General features: G+C 50.4%; 3 protein-coding genes across 12 annotated transcripts in view; 2 read left to right on the forward strand and 1 right to left on the reverse strand.

Annotated features, from left to right (window-relative positions):
* Positions 1–5,115, forward strand: part of GRIK1 (glutamate ionotropic receptor kainate type subunit 1) — a 102,333-nt gene extending 97,218 nt beyond the window's left edge. For 2 of the 4 annotated variants that reach the window (XM_064411187.1, XM_064411189.1), the window contains one exon: positions 4,682–5,115. In XM_064411187.1, coding sequence (XP_064267257.1) covers positions 4,682–4,837 — 156 coding nt within the window. In that variant the 3' untranslated portion in view covers positions 4,838–5,115. The remainder of the gene's footprint in view (positions 1–4,681) is intronic. The other 2 variants (XM_064411188.1, XM_064411190.1) reach the window with 1 other exon arrangement.
* Positions 1–22,563, reverse strand: part of LOC135295108 (protein let-653-like) — a 183,198-nt gene that overhangs the window by 139,605 nt on the left and 21,030 nt on the right. For 5 of the 7 annotated variants that reach the window (XR_010357157.1, XM_064411199.1, XM_064411198.1 and 2 more), the window contains exon 1: positions 3,660–4,090. The gene's annotated coding sequence lies outside the window, so the exon portion shown is untranslated. Of the gene's footprint in view, positions 1–3,659; positions 4,091–4,137; positions 4,674–22,563 lie in introns of those variants that run through there. The other 2 variants (XM_064411196.1, XM_064411194.1) reach the window with 2 other exon arrangements.
* Positions 16,056–22,563, forward strand: part of SLCO2B1 (solute carrier organic anion transporter family member 2B1) — a 30,338-nt gene continuing 23,830 nt past the window's right edge. The window contains exon 1 of the mRNA XM_064411192.1: positions 16,056–16,158. The gene's annotated coding sequence lies outside the window, so the exon portion shown is untranslated. The remainder of the gene's footprint in view (positions 16,159–22,563) is intronic.

Below are 22,563 nucleotides of genomic sequence, written 5' to 3' on the forward strand. Positions count from 1 at the left end.
ACCATTAATAGAGCAAGTCCATTGTGTTGTTGAGCAATTCGTGAGGTTCATTTGTAACAGAGAAACTCCTCTGTGGGAAAGTCGGGCAGCAGTTTATCCCAGACAGCAAAGCCCTGGCATTGCTTTGCATGTTGCACCCTGGTGGCATGTTTTGTGTAGGAGGCTGGCACTGGATGTGTTTTGCACCCTGGGAGGACAACACTTGGATTTCCTCCAGCCCTCAGCCAGTCAGGGACTGACAGGGCAGGGGACAATGGACTGGATGTGGGTTTGCCACCAAGAAACATATGTCAACAATTTGAGATGCACGAAGTGCACAGAAATGCCAGCTCGAGGGATGTCATGAGCTGTGGCAAACCCCAGTGTTCCCAAACCTTTCTACCTGTATTCCACTGTATCCCAGATTTCCATCAGTGTCACCAGCTCATGTCCCTGCCCTCAGCCCTATTTTATGTGTTCCTGCCCAGCGGAGCTCCTGCTCATCAGACGAGTTACTGCTCTGTTTTCCTGGGGCCACTTCTGCCCCCTGCTGCAGTCAGGAGCCTTGCTGGAGGGGATTCCTTCACACCCAACGCGCTCCCCCTTGGATGGTGTCTGTGTTCCTGGCTCCTGAGGACAGGCAGAGCAAGCAGTGCCCCCTGATCTGCTCTCACCCGCCCCAGGGCTGATGCTGCTGGCAGCAGGCTGGAGTGCTTTGTGACAAAGCTGTGCTGCTCGCAGCTCGGCTGCTCCAGTTCTCCCCTGCCATCCCGGGGCGGGAATTCCTGCTGCACTCCAGATGCTGCAAGGAATTGTCTTGCTCAGAATGGTCTCTTAATTGTTTGAATGGGGCCTGGAAAGCTTTGGCTCTCCACAAAATGCTCCTTCTCACCAGCAAAACCTGAATTAGGTCCTCTGAATACCTGATTTAAGAAAACACTTTTTATTTGCAGCTTCCCAGTGGAAGAGACTTAAAACTAATTAAATTCAGCTCCTCTCAACTCTCAGAGGAGAAGGAAGATGCCTAATGTGTTTATCTCCATCACTGCTCCACGCAAGAAATCCTCTGGGCTGCAGCTTGGACCGGTTTTGTAATTGTTCCTTAGATTAGTGCCGGATGCAGAGCGTTTCTGTCACTTGCTGGGTAAACATTGTCCCAGCTGTCAGTGGCAGTGACAGCATCGTTCCCTGGGTTTAGCTGTCCCATAGGCTGGCAGCAATTCCCCTGGGGGACGCCAAAGCAGCTCCTGCTATCCCTGACAGAGCCTCATCCCTAGTTACAAAAACAGTTATCAAAACCCATCACTGGTGCTCAGGTGATGTGGGAGAGCAGCAAGCAGCTTTTCTGATTTTTCTTGTGAACAGAGCACAAAGGAACAGTTTCTGTAAGTGGGGAAGAGTTAAATTAATCCCTGGGTTACTGTCACACTGTTGTGACAGTCACTGCTCAATAGACTCCGGCAGGTTAAAGGAGTTAATTTGGGGATCTCCTCCTGCCATCAGAATATGCCTCTCCTCATGCCATCTGTGTGACAGAATACTCAATGTGCTCCAGCAGCAGTTTGCTCACTAAAAGAAACTATCCTGGATATTTTTCCTTCTGTGCAAAAATGAATCCATTTTCTTTCAGCACAAGGCACAGGTCAGTGTCCCACCTAAGGGTGCAGGAGAAAAATCCTGACTTCTGCACTTCCTCCTCCGTCCCTGAGCTGCTCAGGAGCTCTTCCAGAATGAAATCTGCCCCACATCCTTTGATTTTCACAGTTCTCACAATACACTGGCTTTTGGGTGGCTTCTTTATAGTTATTTGGTTGGTTTTGCAAGGTATTAATAAAATGCCTTGTCCTCAGTGGTAGCCCAGCAGCAGAAGCAACAGATTGGTAAATCCCGACTACAACTCTTTTTTTTTTTCATTGTTTCTACTTTATTTTATGTTATTTATTTGTTTGTTCGTTTATTTTAATTCTGAGTCTGTAATTCTCCTAAAGCTTAGCACAGACCTCGGCATGGGAGCGTAAGGAAGGATTTGGGAGCTTCATGGCTAAGCTTCAGCAGCTGCTGAAATGACCAAAGGGCACAGAGAAAGAGTCCCACATCACACAGAGAGCAGAACCTAGTCTGTTTTTAAAGGATGACATTTCATTTTACATGCCATGGCCGGCAGCATTCTGACACTGCCAGAATGAGAAAGTTAAGCTGGCTGAAAGCAAAATGTTAAATTCATCATGAAGTTGTAAAAGGGATTGATCTGTGCCCACTCTGCTCTTGTTCTGGGCAGACCTCAGCAGTGGACTGGGGAAAAAAAGGGGGTTTTAAAGCAACCCTTTCAGTCTGGCCACCTGAATATGAGACAAAAGAACAGTACCTTTCCCTTTTTAATCGAATTTCAATGTCAACATCCCCTTTTTGAAGGCTGCTTTGCAGGTGCTGCTCAGAGGACCTGGGCTTGGGGAGTGTTCCTTGTCCATGGCTTTCCTATAAACCCCCCACACCATTCTGTGCTCACTCTGCACTGCTTTTCCTAAGAATAACCTGCAGTCTTCCTGATAATAATTGTTTTAAAATTCAAAGCAGTTGGAGGTGGAGCCATTGGGCACTCCACAGATCAGATATTAAAAACCTCCCAGCAATATGTTCTGTGTATGTGTCTGCAGATGCAAAATGAACTTCATGGGGGTGTTTTGTGCAGATGAATGTGAAAGGCATTGTGGTTATTGCACAGTCTGAGTAATGGGAATCCCGTTGGAAAATTAAAGCACCAGCCTATTAACAAGGCAGTAAAATGCACTCCTTCACCTGCAGAAATCATCCCTGTCTGCACTCTGCGGAGAGTAATGGCTGGGATTAAACACAACACACGAGGAGGCTAGTGAGAAACACAGGGAAGGAAAACAAAAGCAAGACTGATCAGTCCTACAGAGGGTTAATAGCACCCTAATTACCTCGGAGTTCTGGATTCACTTTGTAATCCAGATTTTAAAAACTCAGTCAAAGCTGAGACCACAGAGAGCAGTAATGCACCCAGAGCCTTTGGGTTCATTAGTTCGGGGATGAGCGGTGCTGCTCCTCAGAAAAGCTTGGAGCATATAAAAAGGGTTGAGAGGATGCCTGCTCCTCCTGCTGCTGGAGGGGGAAGGAGCGCCGGGATGCCTGCCTTACCTCAGCAAAGGGAGGGCATTAAAATGACAATTGCAGCAGCAGAGGCCTGCCCGCCACGGCTGCCATTGGAAAGGACAGCATGCGCTGCCCTGGCTGCGCCCACTGACTCTGGGCAGCGGCACCAATTACCAGGAGTTTAATTGACCTCGGAATCGTAGATGAACAAAAACTAAGCACCTCAGAGAAGGAGAATGTTGGGCTATGAATCCGGCACGGTCTGGGATCTCAGCTGTGTGCAGCCCTGCCCACAGGACCCAAAATTCACACTGAGCACAGGAGCTCGCTGCAGAACCAGTCACACACTTTATTCAGCTTGGGGAAGGAGCTTAAAGCTTTGTTTCCCCCTGCTGCCATCACTTGATTTTATATATAAATAATCTATTCATGTATATTTGCACAGAACAATTGTTGTGGGTTTTTTTTTTTGCAAAGCCAGATACTTCCACTTAAAGGCTACTTGTGTTTCTTTGTGTTATACGTAATTATTCCAGCTGTGGATTTTAAAATATGTTTCCACTTACCCCAAATGTCTGTTGTGATGGTGGGAAGAACGAAGATCCCTTCTTTCTTTCCAAGCCATTCATCTCCATTATTCTTGTGGTAATTATCTCCTTTCTTCTCCACACAATATTTGAAAAGATTCCTTCCAAAGGAAAGAAGAAGATTGAGGCCTGCGCTATATTTGAGAAATGTCCGTTCATTTCATGAGGGAAAAATAACTAAACCACAAAGAAATCTTAAAAAAACTCTTTGTTTCCTCCAGCATGCTCATGGTTCTTTTGTGACTAAAGTACATGGTGTTTAAAATGAGATCTGTTATTTTTGTAAGGTCAGGGACAACTGAGAAAGGGTAAGTTTCGTGATGCAAGGCCACCAAAACATGGCGGAGGCGCCTGTGGGGAATTTCAGAAACACTCATAAACATGTTTAGTTGAGCCAAAGTTAAACGAAAGTCAGTGGAAGATGAGTTAGGGAAAAAAACCTGCAGTGTGCAGTCACCTGTTGTGTCCAGGGAGTTGTTCCAGCTGGATCTTCTGAGGCTGAGCTCTGCCGAGGGCTCCGTGAGGGCTCACACTGAGCTCTGCCCTCACCTGAGGGCTCTGTGAGGGCTCACACTGAGCTCTGCCCTCACCTGAGGGCTCCGTGAGGGCTCACACTGAGCTCTGCCCTCACCTGAGGGCTCTGTGAGGGCTCACACTGAGCTCTGCCCTCACCTGAGGGCTCCGTGAGGGCTCAGGCTGAGCTCTGCCCTCACCTGAGGGCTCCGTGAGGGCCCGGGCTGAGCTCTGCCCTCACCTGAGGGCTCCGTGAGGGCCCGGGCTGAGCTCTGCCCTCACCTGAGGGCTCTGTGAGGGCCCACACTGAGCTCTGCCCTCACCTGAGGGCTCTGTGAGGGCTCACACTGAGCTCTGCCCTCACCTGAGGGCTCCGTGAGGGCTCACACTCAGCTCTGCCCTCACCTGAGGGCTCCGTGAGGGCCCAAGCCGAGCTTCGGCCGGGCTCTCCTGTGGGAAGCGTTTAATGCCATCCCCTCTCCCCACAGTGTCTGTCTTTCAACGCCATCATGGAGGAGCTGGGAATTTCCCTCAAGCACCAGAAGAAGCTGAAGAAGAGGTCGAGGACGAAGGGGAAATCGTCCTTCCCGAGCATCCTGACCTGCCAGCAGCGGCGCACGCTGAGGAAGGAGACCATGGCGTGAGCGGGCAGGGCAGCAGGACAGAGCCAGCCCGCCCGTGGGGACGCAAACTCCCTCTCCTCAGAGGCTCCCTGTGGTTTCTTTTTTTAATCTAGAGGTACAGCAGCTGAAATGCTCGCCTAGACTGATGTACTACCGATCCTCTGGGAGATGTCTGGCTCTTCCTCTGGGCTGGATTTCTCTGCTCACCTGATCTGCATCTCTGTCCCCTCCCCGTGCATCGCTGTATGTGCTTTCTAAATAAATAAATAAACAACTGACAGGGTTCTTTTTTCCAAGAATCTGGGAGTGAAACTTTTCTTTTCCCTGACTGCAGTGACCTTCTCCCTGTATCCCAACAAGTCCCATTTCCCTGCCCTTTTCCCTGCACGGCAGCAGGGAATCCCGGTTAGAGATTAGGAAAGCCAAAGTCCTCTTTGGGATGGTAGGACAAGGGGGAATGAACTTCCCACTGCCAGAGGGCAGGGATGGGTGGGGTATTGGGAAGGAATTCCTCCCTGTGAGGGTGGGGATGCTCTGGCAGACTCTGCTCAGAGTCCCTGGAAGTGTCCGGGGAACGGAGCTGCCTGGTCTTTCTTCTTCCAATAAAGCAGCATCTTCTGAGAAGGCAACACCTTAAATGTCCAGAGGGAGGAAAGTGGGCTGCCCAACAAGCAAACAGGCAGAAATACTGCCACCGAGGTTCTCCTAAAGCACCAGCCCCTGTGCAGGTCAGCGGGTTCCTAATTGCCAGAGCAGTCATTTTTAATGGGCTACCAGCTCCAAATGAGAAGGGAGGCTTGGCCCCCGAAGGAGTGATGTGTTCAGCAGTTAATCTCTCTAATCACTGCTAATCCAGCGTTCTGCTGTGAGCAGGGATTGCCCGGAGATGAACGCCCTGCTCCGAGGCACAGCCGGCTCTGCTCGGGGCACAGGGATGGCCCCGCAGCTGCATCCCGCAAACCCCGCCCGGGATCCCGCACCCGAGGGGCTGGGCTGCCCCTCACCTCCCACAGGCACCGCACACAGCCCTGAGCCTGCCCCTCTGCAACAGCAGCAGAATCCAGGGCTCTGCTGCTTCGGGAGCACAAGGACCTGTTTGGCACAGGCTCCCCTTGTCACGGATGTCACCACAGCCAGCACAGCGTTCTGTCAGACACACTTGTTTCCTGCTTCCCTTCCAGAATGAGCAGAAAATTACTTCTCTTTAAAAAATTCAGCCCCGGGTTCATGATTGATTAAATAATCTTTCCCTGCTGATTAAATCACTCTGAGCATCCCTAGGGGATGCTCTGAGGCTCAAGGAAATCTTTTCCAGTGTGCTGTCACTGTCCCCACTTTTCCCAAATTATCACCTCCCTTTCTCCAGACAGAAACGCCATCCCAGGCAGAGACTGAGCCCTGCGGGGGGATCTTTGCTCTCCTCCAGACCCCAAAGTTATCTCCTCATTCCACTGCACACCTGGAGCTCAGGAGCTGCAATGCAACCCTTTCAGCAGGCCCAGTGGTATAAAGCAAAGTATAAAGTTTATCTGACTGTAGAATTAAAGACAGCGAATTTGCCCATCTGTGGATGGCTAAATTCCCTTTTCCAGTTTCTGCTCTTACCATGCAGAGTGCCCACACCTGCAGGCCCCTGCCCAGGGCTGCTCTGTGCACCCAGAGCTGGTATTTCAAGGGTCAAGGCTTGCTCAGGTAGGAAGAAAAATTAACTGGGAGACCATCCCTGCCAGCAGCACTTGGTGACAGCTGGCATTATCAAAATAAAATTGCTTTAAATAAATTCCCAGGCAGCATGACCTATTTGCCACTTCATTATCTACAGGCTAAACTCAGTAAATACACGGCCTTTTGTTCTGTGCTCCTTCTATTGATTTTAATGAGACCCAGTGCTAAGGAAGAGGCATTCAACAGGAGGGCTGCATTAATTATCATTTGGCCTTCAGCTTTATCTCTGCACATTTCTGCAATAATTCCAATCAGAGTTTTGTCCACCCTAATTCAGACAAGGCAAGTGCAGGAAGTGACCTAAAGTGCTACCTGCATTTAGCTGAGGTGAACTATTCCCCAAAGTTTCCAGGAGAATCTGCATCCCATTTGCAATTGATTAAATATTATTTGGCAGGCTATTTGGGCAGTGAATTGCTGACATTTTGAAAAGAGCTATTTGATGATCTAACACAGACTTGAAACGTGGCCTTTGATTTATGCAAAATGCATAGAAAGTGGGTAAAATGAGGGGCTGAACTTCCTGCATCCACCTTGGCTGATTTTTTCTGCTTTCCTCACCTCCCAAGTTCTCTGTGGAGAGATTTTTCAGGCACAAGTTTGAGCATCATCCATTCTGCAGAGCTATTTCAAAATGTTAATAAATGATGATGCTGATCCAGAGCCAAGCAGCAGCAAGACACACCCGTCTTAATATTAATAGATGATCAATATTTATTCAATTCAAGCAGTGGTGGGGTTTGCTTTAATAAATGGCTGCACTTCTGTGTTTGTTTAGGAAATCCAACAACACCTTGGGAGTTAAGGGTTGTAAAGGGGATTTCCCCTTCAAATCTGACCTTCTAGTGCTATTGGAAATAGCACAATAATTTTATATATCTATATACACACACACACATACAGGACCTCTTCTGCTCTTTCTATACATATTCCAATGTCCTACACAGGGAAGACAGAAAATTGAACTGGAAGGAGTCCTGAGAGGTCCCTGGGTTCCCCCACACAAAAACAGAGATGTAGATATCCCTGTAAGGGTTTTTCTTAGGATATTGAAGTGATAAAGAACTTGTAACTATTTTTTGTTGCTGTTGCTCAGGTCAATAGCAGATGAAGGGAAGAAATAGGGTCTTGGTCAGAAATCTAATCCCATAAACTAAGGGCAACCCCTGGGAACAGAGGAGACAAATTACCCTCAGTCTGCAACATATGCACACAACTGTCTCTGCTGTCCAAATTAGTAATTTCAGATTTAATTTTGATTGCAAAGCACATCCCAGCTTCACGGTCCTTAAACTGCTGCAGGCCAAACTTTGGGGGTTACAAGCCGAAAAGAGAGGCTGCTGCTTCAGCTGGCTTTGAAAAGTGTGCTCTTCACAACCAATAAAAATAAATGTGCCCACAGGCACAATAGCTTGTACAGATTCTCTACTGTTGTAAATCACAAGTGCAGTTTCCCTCTCCAGGTTCAAAACATGCAGATTGCCAGCAAGTAACCATAACAAACAAACAAGGATTAAAAAAAAAGCAAAAAAAAAGGCAAAAAAAAAAAAAGCAAGGCTATTGTACAGAGCACAATTTGAACTGCACATTCTCTCTAAATTAATAATGAAAATATTTTAAAGTCATCAGAAAAGGAGATTTTAAAAGAATCTTTCTTTTTCACAGATGCAGTAGTGGTTAAAAGGACCTGAGTATTCCCAGCTAAAAGACTTCCCACCAGAGCATATTCCTGACATTTATCAGGCCATAAACAAACACCCACTGAGGAGCAGCACGCTACCCTTAATTAAACAACAACAGTTGGATGGGGGAGGGAGCGGGAAAGGAAATAATAGTAATTTAGTTTAACTGGAGAAACATGAGCAGCCTTCTAATGCAGCCACAAATGCAACCAGTGGCACAACCACTGGATTTAATGCTCCAGGCACCAAAGCACTGGGCAGGGTTGGGCACAGGGGCATTGCTGGATCAGACATATTTTGTTGGTGGCACCACACAGAGTTGCTGCACCTGTAGTTTTAACAGTGGATAAAATGAATTTATCATCATCAGACAATCATGGAATGGTTTGTCTTGGAAGGGATCCTGGAAGGGATCACCCAGTGCCACCCCTGCCATGGCAGGGACACCTCCCACTGTCCCAGGCTGCTCCCAGCCCAGCCTGGCCTTGGGCACTGCCAGGGATCCAGGGGCAGCCAAAGCTTCTCTGGGAAATCAGCCTATTTTTCTTTTTCTTACAAAAAATAAAATATTCTTTAAGCTTTGCTCCTGCAAGTGAATCTGGCCCCCAGTTTGCCCAGGAAGGAGCAATATTCAATAAGCAGGACTTTGAATTGATGCTGCTATTTTTTGGTCTCTGGCACTTAAAGGACTGTAATAACAAAGTAGAGAGCAGGAGCAGCGTGGTGGAATCTGTTCAGAATGCAGATATGGGGTGGGTTTGGGAAAGGATTCATGGGACTGAGGGCCTGCTGCACTGGGGAGAGCCAGCTCAGGCCAGGAGCTGCTGGGAAACCATTCCAGTAATTCCAGAGGATGGGAAGCTTCACTCTAATATGGCTTTTAAGAGTAAAAATACACTGGTAATAACTACACTAAGTAACCATTAATAATGACCACACTAAATAACTATTACCAATTACTACACTAAATAACCACTAATAGTAACTGCACTGGTAAAGGAGGATAATAAAATTCAATAAAGAACAAAAGTTTCAATTTCCCTTAAAAAAACCCCCCCCATAATTTAACATACAAATTTGATGTTCTGGATAAGACATTCTGCACAGGGATCTGGGAAAGTTAAAAAGCTGGTTCAAAAAGCTTGGAATTGTGTGCTCAACTCTTACAAAAAGTTCTAAGGCTTGAGATGCAAATTTGGAAATGGCTCACTTGGCACAGTGTCTTACAAGGGTGAGTAACTTCAAGTGAAAGCTTTAATTAGCTCAGCATTTAGCAATGTTATTAAGTTATCTTTTGTGGAAAAAGCCCTGGAAAGCACAATCTTAATGTAGCTGAGACATGCCAATTCCATACATAAAAAATGGGAAGGACAGGATTTATTATTCTGAAAAGCAGGGGAACATTTACTTTAATGCATTACAGCAGGAGCTTTAAATAACAACTGTGGCAGCTTGCAGGATGTGTTTTCAGAGCAGCTCTTTGCTTCAGCAGATCCCTGCACAGAACCCTGGATAGAACTGGCTCCAGAGAGGTGTGAACACCAATTCTGGACTTTCAGGGCTCATTTTCAGGTACCTGGAGGTGAATAACCACAATGGCCTCATCCCACTGCAGTGTGTCCCTTTTTCCCAGGTCTTTGGGATCAGTCAGGCCAGAGATGAGAAGGAAGGGGGATGTATTTGGTTTTTGGGATGTGTTTATTCCTTGGGCTGTGTTTGTTCCTTCAGGCCATGGTGTGGGTGCCCAGGAGCATTTTCTAGGGTCTGACACACTTGGTGACAGTGCACCAAGCAGGGCAGCACAAAGGAGGCTCACCAGACTATCTGGGGCAGGGCTGGAATCCCAGGAAAGTCCCCGGGGATCCAGGTGGGATGAGCTCTGCAGACAAGACAATAGCTGGGTTTATGGGAGCACAGAGCTGCAGCAGGGAATAAATCACATTGTTTGAGGGAAGGACATCAAATCAGGGTAGGGAAGCTTTGCACTAATCCTGTGTTGTAATGACAGCTTAGAAATTTGGAACTTTGATGAGTTCAGAGATTGACTTAAAGCTCTTTAATTTGGCTTCCTGGTATTTAATCTCTTAACTTTGCGTTCTTAATCAAAACTCTCTGCGGATCTTTAATCTTGTGTGTACAGACTGGGAGATTAGAGGTCCTGAGCTGCCTCTGGCACACAGCTGGAGCTCCCCTTTGCCTTCTCCTGCCCCCAGAGGCATTCCAGACCTGGGCAGAGGTCTGGGGAGACAAAGGAAAGCCCATAAATATCCTCTGGCAGAGAACAACTCTTCAGCAAAGAGTTAAAATCCATCAGAGTCCCGGGTGTGTTTCTTTCAAAACATTCCACAATTCATTTCAAACTCCCTCCACTTTCCATGGTAGTCCTGAAAACATTTTATTTACCTCATTGTCACTGCTGGTTATCCTGGTTTATCTGTTCCTGAATTATTCAAATTACTTAAAAAGCGGCAAAGTCTATGGAAAAATAATTTCCCAAAGTTCAGTAGGAGTTTTGAACTGTGTTCAACTTAGTTTGCTGCCAGTGAGCCAGAATTAAACTTTCCTTAATCTGGATTGTTTCCTTACAGAGCACATACAGCTGGACAGAGCAGCAAAAGTCATCTGGGGGCTTATTTGGAGGAGCAGGGAAAGGTCAGAAGGAAAAAGACATTTGCTATACAGACCAGCAAATAAACACAGGAAAAAATTGCTCAGTGAATAAAAAGAATGTTTCCAGTGTGCCTTCTGACACCCTGATTTTTGTGCAGTGCCTTTGCAACACAAATGTTACTCACAGAACACAAGGATTAAAATGAGATCTTCCTCCCTCCCTTGAGGAAGATTAGGAAACTTTTAAGAAACATCCCTGAAATCTGGAATGATTTAAAACCTGTGTGAAGTAATTTTAAAAACCCTGGGGAGTAATGACCAATGTTACACCACTTCTCCATGTTTTTCATATTGTATGAATAGCACAAAGCAATTTTTTAAGGGATGAAAACCAGCAGCAGGATATCAGCCAGAGGGGCAAGACCTCTCTTGAGTCTTGCACAACGTGTTTCTCATACACACACACACACACACACATATATATACATATAAAAATATACATATAATAAATTATGTTCTAGTGAACAAGAGAGTCCTGAATCCTACTACACAGCCCTGCTGCACATTCATTTCTGATGTGAGAACAAAACCCAAGAGTTGTTTTTTTGGGGCAGGATCTTAGACAGGATCTCCAGCTCCCAGCAGGGCCACCTGCAGAAGGTGGCTGTGAATCACAATTCAGCTCCAGGAGATCACATTTCTCCCCAAGGTGTTTTCCCTGGAAGCTGCAACACCCAAATATCTCAAATTGCAGCTCCCTGGGAGGACAAACCCAAAGTGCCACCGATGCCCTGGTCCCTGGCACAGCAGGGTTTTGATGGACAGACACCCAAATTTGTGACCCTGCGAGCAAAACCCCAGCCATGGGAATGGAGTCCTGGAATCCCCGAATCCCTGAGGCTGGAAAAGACCCCTGGGCCCCAGCTGTGCCCCATGCCCACCTTGGCCCAGCCCGGAGCACTGAGTGCCACGTCCAGCCCTTCCTGGGGCACTCCAGGGACAAACACCTGGGAGTTTGGGAATTCCCAGCGGTGGCAGCACTGAGCCTTCCCCCCTGCCCTGGTTTATTGTCCCCATGAAGAGCTCCACAGGGAAATCCACGGGCAAAGAGCATTTCTGGGATCACAACCCTGATCCTCAGAGCAGGAGAAAAGCAGGATGAATGTGCTGCTGCCTTGTTCCCACCAGGTTTCAGGCTGTATCCTCACACTTTTACAGCCTGGCGTAAAATGCACTCCCCGGGTTGAGGCAGAACTGTTTGGTTTTAGGATGAGGCAGAAATAATTTTTTGAAGGCTTAAATAAAGGATTTTTCAAAGCTGTTTTTGTGATTGGAATCACATACAGGTCATTTTCCATTACCAAGAAAAAGCCTGTGAAGTACTTGGAAATTTCTCAGAACTGTAAAGCAATAATCACCTTTGAGATAATGATTTTCTTTTTATGACACCAGTACCCTCTTGCTTTTAACATTTGCATTTTAATACCTCAGGAACAAAGACTTTCCCACATATTGTTCCAACAAAAAGCTGCTTTCCAGTCTAGCTTGTAATTTTTCAATCAAATTAATAACCCTTAAAGCACTTTTATTGCTGAGGGTATTTGAAGAGTTTTGTAAAAAGATAACTGCATTTTCTGTAACATTACGGGGGGAAAATTGCCACATGGATGTGAACTAACAAGTTTGGGGGTTTTTAAACTGATGAGTGACAGATAAAGGGTAAGTTCCTGCCAGCACCTGTGTGTCGCTGATTTGACAAGTATTTAATCCATGTAGCAGATAAAAATGAGCTTGGAACTTCTTAATTCTTCTTTAAATACACTCAGTTAATCTGGCACAGTGTTAGTGCGACAGATCCCACTGCAGCTTCTCAGCAAAATAATCAGACAATTCAACATCCATGCTATAATAATTGTATTATCTATATTAATTTATATTTACATTTATATTTATATTTATATTTATATTTATATTTATATTTATATTTATATTTATATTTATATTTATATTTATATTTATATTTATATTTATATTTATATTTATATTTTATTTCTATTTTTTACTATTTTATCTCCACTAACTTTGTAGGAAGTTTCATGGCACCAGCTCAGAGCTGGAAGTGATGCTGTGTAAAAGGGGTAATAGCAAACCTTTTCTTCAGAATTTTAAAACCTCTCCTCCTTTAGATATAAGCAATAGAAGCTCCTTGAACTAACAGCACATTAAATATTAGAAAGTGTTTAAACGCCGTTAGGCATCCAAATGCAGGACGCGGCACTTGCCCGTCTGTTTTGCCCCATTTGTGTACAAATAGTTTAAATTGCTTTCCGGCTCGGTTTCTCGGGGGTTTTTAAGGAATGGCGTTGCTCTCCCGCAGGAGCAGCCAGGCAGCAATTCCAGGCTCGTGCTGCCATCTGCGGTTCCGAGCTGGAAAGGGACGGCAGGGACACCTTCCCCCGGCCCAGGCTGCTCCAGCCCGGCCTGGAACACCTCCAGCAATGGGGCAGCCACTTGTGCAAGAAAAAAAATTAAATCGTCATTTAAAAAAACATAAATATTTTCCTTTTTTTTTTTCCTTTCTATTTTTTTCTGTTAAGAAAATAATGGAAAAGTCTCTTCTTGCTGTGGAAATCCTGTGATTTCCCAATTCCCGTTTCCCAGAATCTGACACATCCTGGTCTTATTTCCTTTGGTGGTGATTTGGGATTTTTCATTAACAGAGAGGACAAATTATTCGCTTTGGTTCTGACTGAAATGCCCAAAAGCAGATGACCCTTTCCTGTTGTCCTCTGCAGGTATTACAAATACAGATATTAAAAGGCAGGATCCAAGCAGGGATTCAGAAGGCAGCCCCAAAATTCATGGAGGCAAGGCAGCTGATTACCACCAGCCCCCCAGTTTAATTCCCAGCTCTGCAAACAATTTCTGCACAATCCCAAACATTTGCATCCCAGCTTTCGGCTGGCACTCTGTGAGGATCAGCAGAGCCCAGATGTGAAATCCCAGCCCTAACCCGGCTGGTTTTTCCAGCCCCACAGGCAGAAGAGGATCAGCCCCAGCCCCACAAGTGGCCACAGGTCCCATTTCCCACTCAGGACACTGAGCTGCTCCTTTCCAATCCCAGCTGAAGCCTTGGGCCAAGAGAGAGTTGGAACAAGCAGCAGAACCTGGGCAGTTGTGGGATCCCTGATTTTCCAGGCTGGAAGCCTGGATTTCTTCATGTGTGCACATCTCTCATCTCAGATGTGAGGTTTGGCAACCTCTTTGCACCACTAAGCGCTGCTATCATTTCCTGTGAACTGCTCCCGAGCGTTCCAAGGAACACTCCTCCCTACACAACCTCCGGAGCACTCAGCCCCCTCACCCGACCCAGCACCTGCTTGCTTCTAATCGGAATTGCCCTTTTGGGAGGCACTCGGGGGCTGCACATCCCAATATCTGGAGGCCCCACATGTCCTGAAAGCTGAAGGAGCAGCGGGAATGTCTTGGCCAGAGAGCGGCAGCAGCAGGCAGGACACGCTCCAGAGGCACCGGGAGAAGCGCTGCCCTGCTCCGAGCACCCCGGGCTTAGGGGTTTGACAGTTCCGCCTCCCTGTCACTTCCACTGTCCCAGGAGGCTCCAAGCCCTGCCCAGCCTGGAGGAGCATCCCTGGGGAGCATCCCGCGGGGATGTCCCGGAGCTGGCACGCAGAGCAGCGGGACGAGGGGCTCCGGGCACCGCCTGGATGGAGCAGCAGCGGGAGCAGCTCGGGACGAGAGCTGAGGAGGAGTCATTAGATGGTGCTCTTCTTCCATGGAATACCGCAGCGGGAGATCCCTGCCTCTCCCTTCCCGGCTATCCCCCTGTCCCTGCCGCTCTCCGGGCGTGTCGGGGCTCTTTGGGGTGTCTGCCTCACGCTGCCCGGCAGCTGAACACTCTCCCCTTCCCCTGGGCCACTGCCCCTCCCAGCCCCCAATCCCCCCGTTCCGGGGGTCCTGGGGGATGCTCTGTGCCCAGGAAGGAGCTGTGCAGCTGTGAAATATTAATAATATCTGTTTCCATCTAATAATGCCCTCCTGCAGCCCTGCAGAGGCGGTGCAGCTGATGAGGTTTCCTCCCTCTGCAGGGCAGCACGGCTCGGGGTCACTCGGGTGCAGAGTGCTCTGGGACACGCTGGTGTGGCTGTCTCCTGCCCAGCCAAACATCCCTGTGCTGCCAGCACTAAAAAAGGGGTTGTCTAATTACTCTGTAATGAGCCGGAGCACAGGAAGCGGATGATGCTCCCTTGGGAATCACCAAATCCCTCTGCCCAGCGTGTCCTGTGGGCTGTCCCACCCTCAGAGCCCAAGAAATGCGGGAGGGGAAGGTCTGTGCCTTTCTCTGCCCCACCACCACCCTGAGAGGGGAAATATCCCACTCGGAGCTGGGATAGCCTGGAGCTTCCTGTGGCTTCTGGGATGGAAGGAGAGCAGGGAACTCTCCCTCCATCCTTACATCCCCCTGGACAGGACTCTGCAGCTCTCCTGCTCTCCAAGCTGCAGATCTGTGAAATCCAAGTGAGAATTTGCCCTGGCAAAGCCCGCCTGTGTTTGTGCACCTGTCTGCTGGCAGAGCTGGGGTGCTCACCTGGAGAGGAGAAGCTCCAGGGAGAGCTCAGAGCCCCTGCAGGGCCTGAAGGGGCTCCAGGAGAGCTGGAGAGGGACTGGGGACAAGGCCTGGAGGGACAGGACACAGGGAATGGCTTTCCAGAGGGCAGGGCTGGATGGGGCTGCCTGTTTGTTAACTTCTCCAGTTCCTGCCTGGAAAAGCCACAGTGCTCAGAGAAAGAGACTGCTGGAGAGACCTTGAAAATAAATAGTCCGGGGTTAGATAAACAAAGTTTCCCTTTCCCAAATCCCAGGATTACACCACGGCTTCAAAATGTACAGGGAAAAAAACCCTGCAGATGAAGCAAACTGAACAAGAAAATGAACGCAAGGAAACTGCCCTGGAGGAATGGGACCCTTGCAGGGAGGGGAGAGGGGACTGGAGCCGGGGATGGAGGGAAAGCCAAGCCCAGTTTGGACTGGGACTGGGTGAGCAGCCGGCAAAGCAAACCGCACAGCTCTGTGGTTCTGGGATTGCAGCCTCGGGAAAAAGAAAACACAGAAATAAAAGAAACCCTATTGAAAGCGATTGCCAAAGTTGAGTGCGCTTTTAAAAGTGCAGGCGAAGCCCCACCTCCCAGGCAGCCTTCCCCACCTCCGGCGGGCAGGAAAAGGAGCGAATGGCCCCGGCTGGGCTGGCAGAGGGACGGTCCGGCTGCCGGCAGCGGGGTGAGCTCCGGGAGAGCCCCGGGACGAGCGGTGAGTAGGGCAGCCAGGACGGCTCCGCTGCCGGGAGGGCTCTGCCCGCCGTGGACTTTCTGCTGGGCGCAGCTGGCACAAAGCGAGGAGTGTCACCAGCCTGCTCCGTGCCAGCCCCTGCACGTGTGCCCTGTCGCTCCCTCTCTGCTTGTGCTTCATTATCTGAGCGTCTTTTTTATCCCCACTGAGGCAGCCCCGCTTATTTCTCCTGCTGCAGGGAGTTTTCCCATTTTCCCAGTGCGGGTTTGTCCCATGGTTTCACTTCTCCTATGAGGGCAATGGCTCTTTGCAGCCCAGATGTTGGGAAGACCGCAGGCAACGTGGGTCTGACCTGCCACAGGGAGCCTGGCCGAGCCAGAGCTCTCCAGCAGGGAGGAGAACTGATCCTGCAGCCCCAGAGCCATGCAAGGCTCTGGGGTCAGTGCTGAGCTGCTCCTGCCTGGCTTTTCCTCGCCTCCAGGGGTCTGGGAGCAGCAGGCTGCTGGGTTGCTGCTGGGTTGCTGCTGGGTTTCTGCTGGCTCCTGCAAGCGGGGAGCTGCTGTGTCCCGTCAAGCCTTTGGGGTGGGTACATCCCCTGGGAGCCAGCCGTGGGAACAGCCTGTCCTCCCTGGAGCACGGATTTTAGGTTCAGGGCGAGGTTGGCCACACCTGCTGCCTCTGTCAGGTGGCAGCTGGGGTGTCCCTGCTGGGCATGGGGACAAGGGGACTGGTCTGCAGGGCTGGGCTGGGCACGTGTCCCCTCCTGAGGGGCCTGCTGCTCTGATTCCACCTCTGGAGATGGGCACCCAAGGGCAAGGATACCCCTGTGTCAGCAGGGAATAGCACTGCATGTCCCAAAAAACGCTGGCTGCCCCTGGACCCCTGGCAGTGTCCCAGGCCAGGCTGGACACTGGGGCTTGGAGCAGCCTGGAACAGTGGGAGGTGTCCCTGCCATGGCAGGGGGTGGCACTGGATGGGCTTTAACCTCCCTGCAACCCAAACCCTCCTGTGACTGTTGAGCTGTGCAGCCCGAGCGAGGTTCTCTCCCCACCTTGGAAGCACAGACACATCCAGAGCTCCTCCCTGCTTTGGCCAATTCCCTCGGAAAGCTCCTCCTGAGGGGTTCCTGAGGAGCCCCTGGCCCCAAGGTGGCCGTGAGAGCCCTTTGCCTGCCAGCCCCCTGCTTGTTATTATTGTGTGCTTGTTTTACAACACACTCTCCTTCCTCCTCGTGTCCCCTGCTGCTTTCCCAGTTTCCCAGTGTTTCCCAGCCATCCTGCTAGGCACAGGTGGCGTTTCCAGGCTCTGCAATGCCTCCCCAATTCCCCGAGCCCTGCAGGGCTGCTTGGCCTCCTCCCTTCCCTGCAGCAGCCCGGGGCTCTCTGGGGACCTTGGTGTGGTCCCAGCTAGATCCCAGCCCCGGTTCCTCCGTGGCTCCCAGTCTGCTCCCAGTGCTTCCCTGGGGGTGCTGCTCTGCCGTGCTCTGCCCTGCACCTGCCACATGTGTCCTGGCTGGAGAGAGATGAAATATTGACTGTCTTGGGCCATGGTGTGGCTGAGTGTGGCTTTGGGGGATGGCCTGGGGGCTTCACTCTCCCCTCAGCACCTGCCATTGGCACCCCAGCCTTTGGAAAGGTGATTTTCCAAGGAAGCGGAGGCAGCGTGGGAGGCAGAGCGGGCGGTGAGGGGAATTCCTGGCTTGGGACATGATTGGAACACCACAAGGCTCTGAGGCGCCATCCAGGGAAAGCTGGGAGTGAGCGCGTGGCTGGAGAAACCCCAGGACAAGATCACACCCAGGGATGCAGGAAAGGGCTTGTTGCTGCCAGGCAGCTCGCTGGGCCAGCTGTGCCTCCAGCTGCAGGGCTGGGCACTCCAGAAGATAATTCCATTTCCACTGGACTCTGTCCTTCCAAGTGTACAGATGGCAGTGCAGTCCACCAGTGTTAAATAATGGAAGAAGGACCTGGAGTAGTTCCCTCTTGCCCAAAATACCAGCGTTTCCTCCTTTTCCTGTGCCAGCTCCAGCCCCACCAGCTGCTCCGGGCTGGGGCTTCACTCCAGAACTTGCTCCTTGTCCACCAGCACCCAGAAATGTCACCAGGTCTGTCCCACCCACAGTGTTTCCTCTGCTGTTCACAGCCAGCTCCTCTCTTGCTGGCTAAGGAATTTTCACACTTCTCCTAAACTCTACTCAGTTCCCTTTCCTGGCAGCAGCATTTCCCTGCTCCTGTTCATCCATCCATCCATCCATCCATCCATCCATCCATCCATCCATCCATCCATCCATCCATCCCTGTTGCTTGCAGGTGGCCAGCATCATTCCCAGCTGCTGGTGAAGCAAGTTTTACTGGCCACCTCCAAAATTTGGGGATGCTCTGGTTGGTAATCCCTGGGTTAGTGTGGAGGGAGTAAAGAGCTGCCCTGGAATGTCCCTTGGAAAGAAATGTTCAGGACTGGGGTGCAGCTGCTCCTCATGGAATACTCAGCGTGAGGAGCAGGTCTGTGGTCCTGGGCAGACCATGAGTGCAGATGGAGGATCTGGGCTTTTTGGGACTTTTTTGTCAGAAATTACAGATAATAAACAGCAAACAAGTTCTGGTTTGCTCCAGGAGGTCTCAGCTCCAGGGAGCTGCTGGGGTTTCCACTCAGGATGCGTGTTTGAGGCCATTGCAGAGGCTCTTGCTCCTTGTTTTGCAACAGCTTCCCCTTCAAAAAGTTCATTTTTCTCACCAGAGGTGTCTGTGTCCCTGGAGCCACTCTGGCTCTGCCCGTTTCCTCCAGCTGCTCCTCGCACTGCAAAGTCTCACAGCTTTCAGGGGAACTCAGCAAAAAATCTGTGTTTTTCTCAGTTTTCACTCCTGTCCAAGCAGCAGTGAAGTACAGAGGGGAAAAAACATCAGGAAGGTATTTATGGTGTATGAACCCCAAATGGGGGAAGCTGTGGTTTGGGATCACTTCCCTTCAGGCTTCTCTTGGCAGGTGTTTGTCCACAGAGCCAAGTGCTGCCTGCAGCCTGTGGAAAAGCAGATTCCTGATGGAGAGAGGAATCCCACGAGAGCCTGGGAAGCAGCAGGGGAAGAGGGTGAGGAGGGGGTCTTGGGGGGGCTGCAGACCCTGACAGCTCCACAGCCCTGGGCAGCCTTTGAAATCAAAGCCAAGGGAGTGATTCATGGAATGATGCAATTCCAGCCTGGCTGCTTATGTAACTCCAGAGCCATCTCCCTGAGCCAGAGGCTCTGGGGTCCCCTCCCTCCCCTCCGAGAGCCACAGCTGCTCCAGGGCACTTCCCTTGGGAGGAAAAGTCACCCCAGGTGGGAGGGATGGATGGATGGATGGATGGATGGATGGATGGATGGATGGATGGATGGATGGATGGATGATGGATGGATGGATGGATGGATGGATGGATGGATGATGGATGGATGGATGGATGGATGGATGATGGATGGATGGATGGATGGATGGATGGATGATGGATGGATGGATGGATGGATGGATGATGGATGGATGGATGGATGGATGGATGGATGGATGGATGTTGGATGGATGGATGGATGGATGATGGATGGATGGATGGATGGATGGATGGATGATGGATGGATGGATGGATGGATGGATGGATGGATGGATGGATGTTGGATGGATGGATGGATGGATGGATGATGGATGGATGGATGGATGGATGGATGGATGGATGGATGATGGATGGATGGATGGATGGATGGATGGATGGATGGATGATGGATGGATGGATGGATGGATGGATGGATGGATGGATGATGGATGGATGATGGATGGATGGATGGATGGATGGATGATGGATGGATGATGGATGGATGGATGGATGGATGGATGGATGATGGATGGATGGATGGATGGATGGATGGATGGATGGATGGATGGATGTTGGATGGATGGATGGATGGATGGATGGATGGATGGATGGATGGATGAATGATGGATGATGGAGAGAGCCCAGAGGAGGGACAAGGAGCTGCCCCAGGGCTGGAGCCAGGCTGGGAGAGCTGGGGTGCTCACCTGGAGAGGAGAAGGCTCCAGGGAGAGCTCAGAGCCTGAAGGGGCTCCAGGAGAGCTGGAGAGGGACTGGGACAGGGGATGGAGGGACAGGGCACAGGGAATGGCTCCCACTTCCAGAGGGCAGGGCTGGATGGGATATTGGGAAGGAATTTCTGGCTGTGAGGGTGGGCAGGCCCTGGCACAGGGTGCCCAGAGCAGCTGTGGCTGCCCCATCCACAGGCAGTGACACAAGAGTCCCCATGTCTGGTTTGGTGCTGCCAGGTGAGCTCCAGCTCCTTCCCCACATCCCGCAGTGCTGGAGCAGGTGAGGATCCTCCAGGAAGGGCTCCAGCCCTGGCAGGGGGTGCCAGGGAGGGGCAGGGAGCTCTGGGAGACCTCAGCTCACACTTGGGAGCAGGGTTTCATCACTCCCAAAGCAGAGGGGTACCAGGGCGGGGCTGGAGCCTCTCCCTCATTGCCTGTGCTTGCAGGTCATGCGTTTCAACACCAGTTTTCCTTTTCCTCTCATTTTTAACCTCCAGTAACATTTTCCTATTCTAACTTCTTGTAAGATTTCTGTCATCTGTGGCCCATTTCTCATTGCACAGAGTCACTGAGCTGGGCCCATCTAATTTTCACTTTCTTTTTGCCACATGGTGCAAGACAGAAACAGCTCTCAGGCACATCTCTGCCTCCCTTTTCATTCCCTGTCTTTTTCCATGCTGTGTATCCACTGCCTTTCCCTTCTGTTGTGTTATAAAGCATCTTTGCACCCACATTTTCCAGGCCAGCTTCCCCTTTACCCCAGGCACGCTCATAAATACACACCCTGACACCCTTCCAGCCTCGCTGACAGGGAAGCAAAATTATTCAGCAGAAGGAAGACAGATTCCAGAATATTTGCTGGCATTTCGCTCCCCTGCTGGGGTTTAATTTGCTGTGTTACATTGGCTGTTATTTACTCACGCTCTGCTGAGCCCAGCGTGTGCCTCTCCCTGCTCAGCCGAGGGGAGCAGCTGGTGATGAAGGCTTTGGGTGGAGAAACAGCCTCGGGAATGGGACAGGGTGCTGAGCGCCCAGCCCAGACCCTCTGGCACAGCCAGCACCGTGGTGCAGCTCCCAGACGGGGTTTGGGGCATTTCTGCTGCCCTGGTGTCAAAGGAGAGGCAGCCTGGGGACAAGTGGAGCATCTTAATCAGTGCTGCAAATGGTTTGGGAGATTGTCACAGATACAGGCAGTGACAGGGGAAAGGCTTCCCACTGCCAGAGGGCAGGGTTACGTGGGATCTGGGGAAGGAATTCCTCCCTGTGGCTGCCCCTGGATCCCTGGAAAATCCCAAGGCCAGGCTGGATGGGGCTGGAGCAGCCTGGGACAGTGGAAGGTGTCCCTGCCATGGCAGGGGTGGCACTGGGTGGGTTTTAAGGTCCCTCCCAGCCCAAGGGATTCTCTGCTCAGATGAGAGTTATTCCCCAGCCTGCAGCTCCCTGCAGTCGCTGTCCCCTGGGAGCAGGGAAGAGTGCCAGGCAGGTGAGGCTGGGATTCCTGGCAGAATTTCAGTGGCATCACTTGGTGTGAGACTGAGCTCAGCTCCCCGTGCCCGCTGCAGCCAGGGAGTGCCATGCCTGGCCTTTCTGAGGGCTGCAGTGACCCAGGACAGAAGTGGGGAGAAAACTGGGCTTTGAGGACAAATCCTGCACCTGTAGCTGAAGGAACAACAGCAGCTGATGGACCTGCAACACCCCGAACAACCAACCATCCATCCATCCATCCATCCATCCATCCATCCATCCATCCATCCATCCATCTTTTTTTTTTTTTTAATCAGTTAAGTCTTATCTCCCTTTTTATTTGATGTCCTCTCTGCTGGAGCAAAGTACTTTTCTGTTTAGTTTCGTTCCTAAGGGAGAGCTGGGTGAGATGGGCGGGCTCTGAGGGCAGGGGTTTATCCTCACTTTGATCTGCTGGCAAACCCTGCGGTGTTTGAGAACTCTGCTGACCCCCAGCTGCCCTCCCTCCTGCACGCGTTTAAAGGAGAGCGTGGAAAGGATGACAGGCTGCTGCTGCACACCACTGGGTTTGTGGTTTGCAGGTCTAATGAGGGACAAAGTCCTTAGCACGGTAACCAGGACATGGAGCCTGCTTCCAGCCCCAGAGCGCTCCCATCCCCAACACTCCAGGCTCCTTTGGGTTCCCTGCCTTTGGTGTTCCACCCATTCCCCCCTGAGCATCAAGGGGCTGCAGCAGCAACCCAGGGCTGTCAATAACTCATCGGGGCTGGAGCCAGGCAGGTGCCCCTGCCCCAGCCCTGCTGAACCCTCCAGGGGCCGGGGAGCTTTTCCTGCCTGCTTCCATTTGCGATCAAATCCGCTGTATTGATCCCACCCTGGATTTGTTACAGCAATATC

The sequence above is a fragment of the Passer domesticus genome, chromosome 2 (assembly GCF_036417665.1).
Source record: "Passer domesticus isolate bPasDom1 chromosome 2, bPasDom1.hap1, whole genome shotgun sequence".
Classification (NCBI taxonomy): Eukaryota; Metazoa; Chordata; class Aves; order Passeriformes; family Passeridae; genus Passer; species Passer domesticus.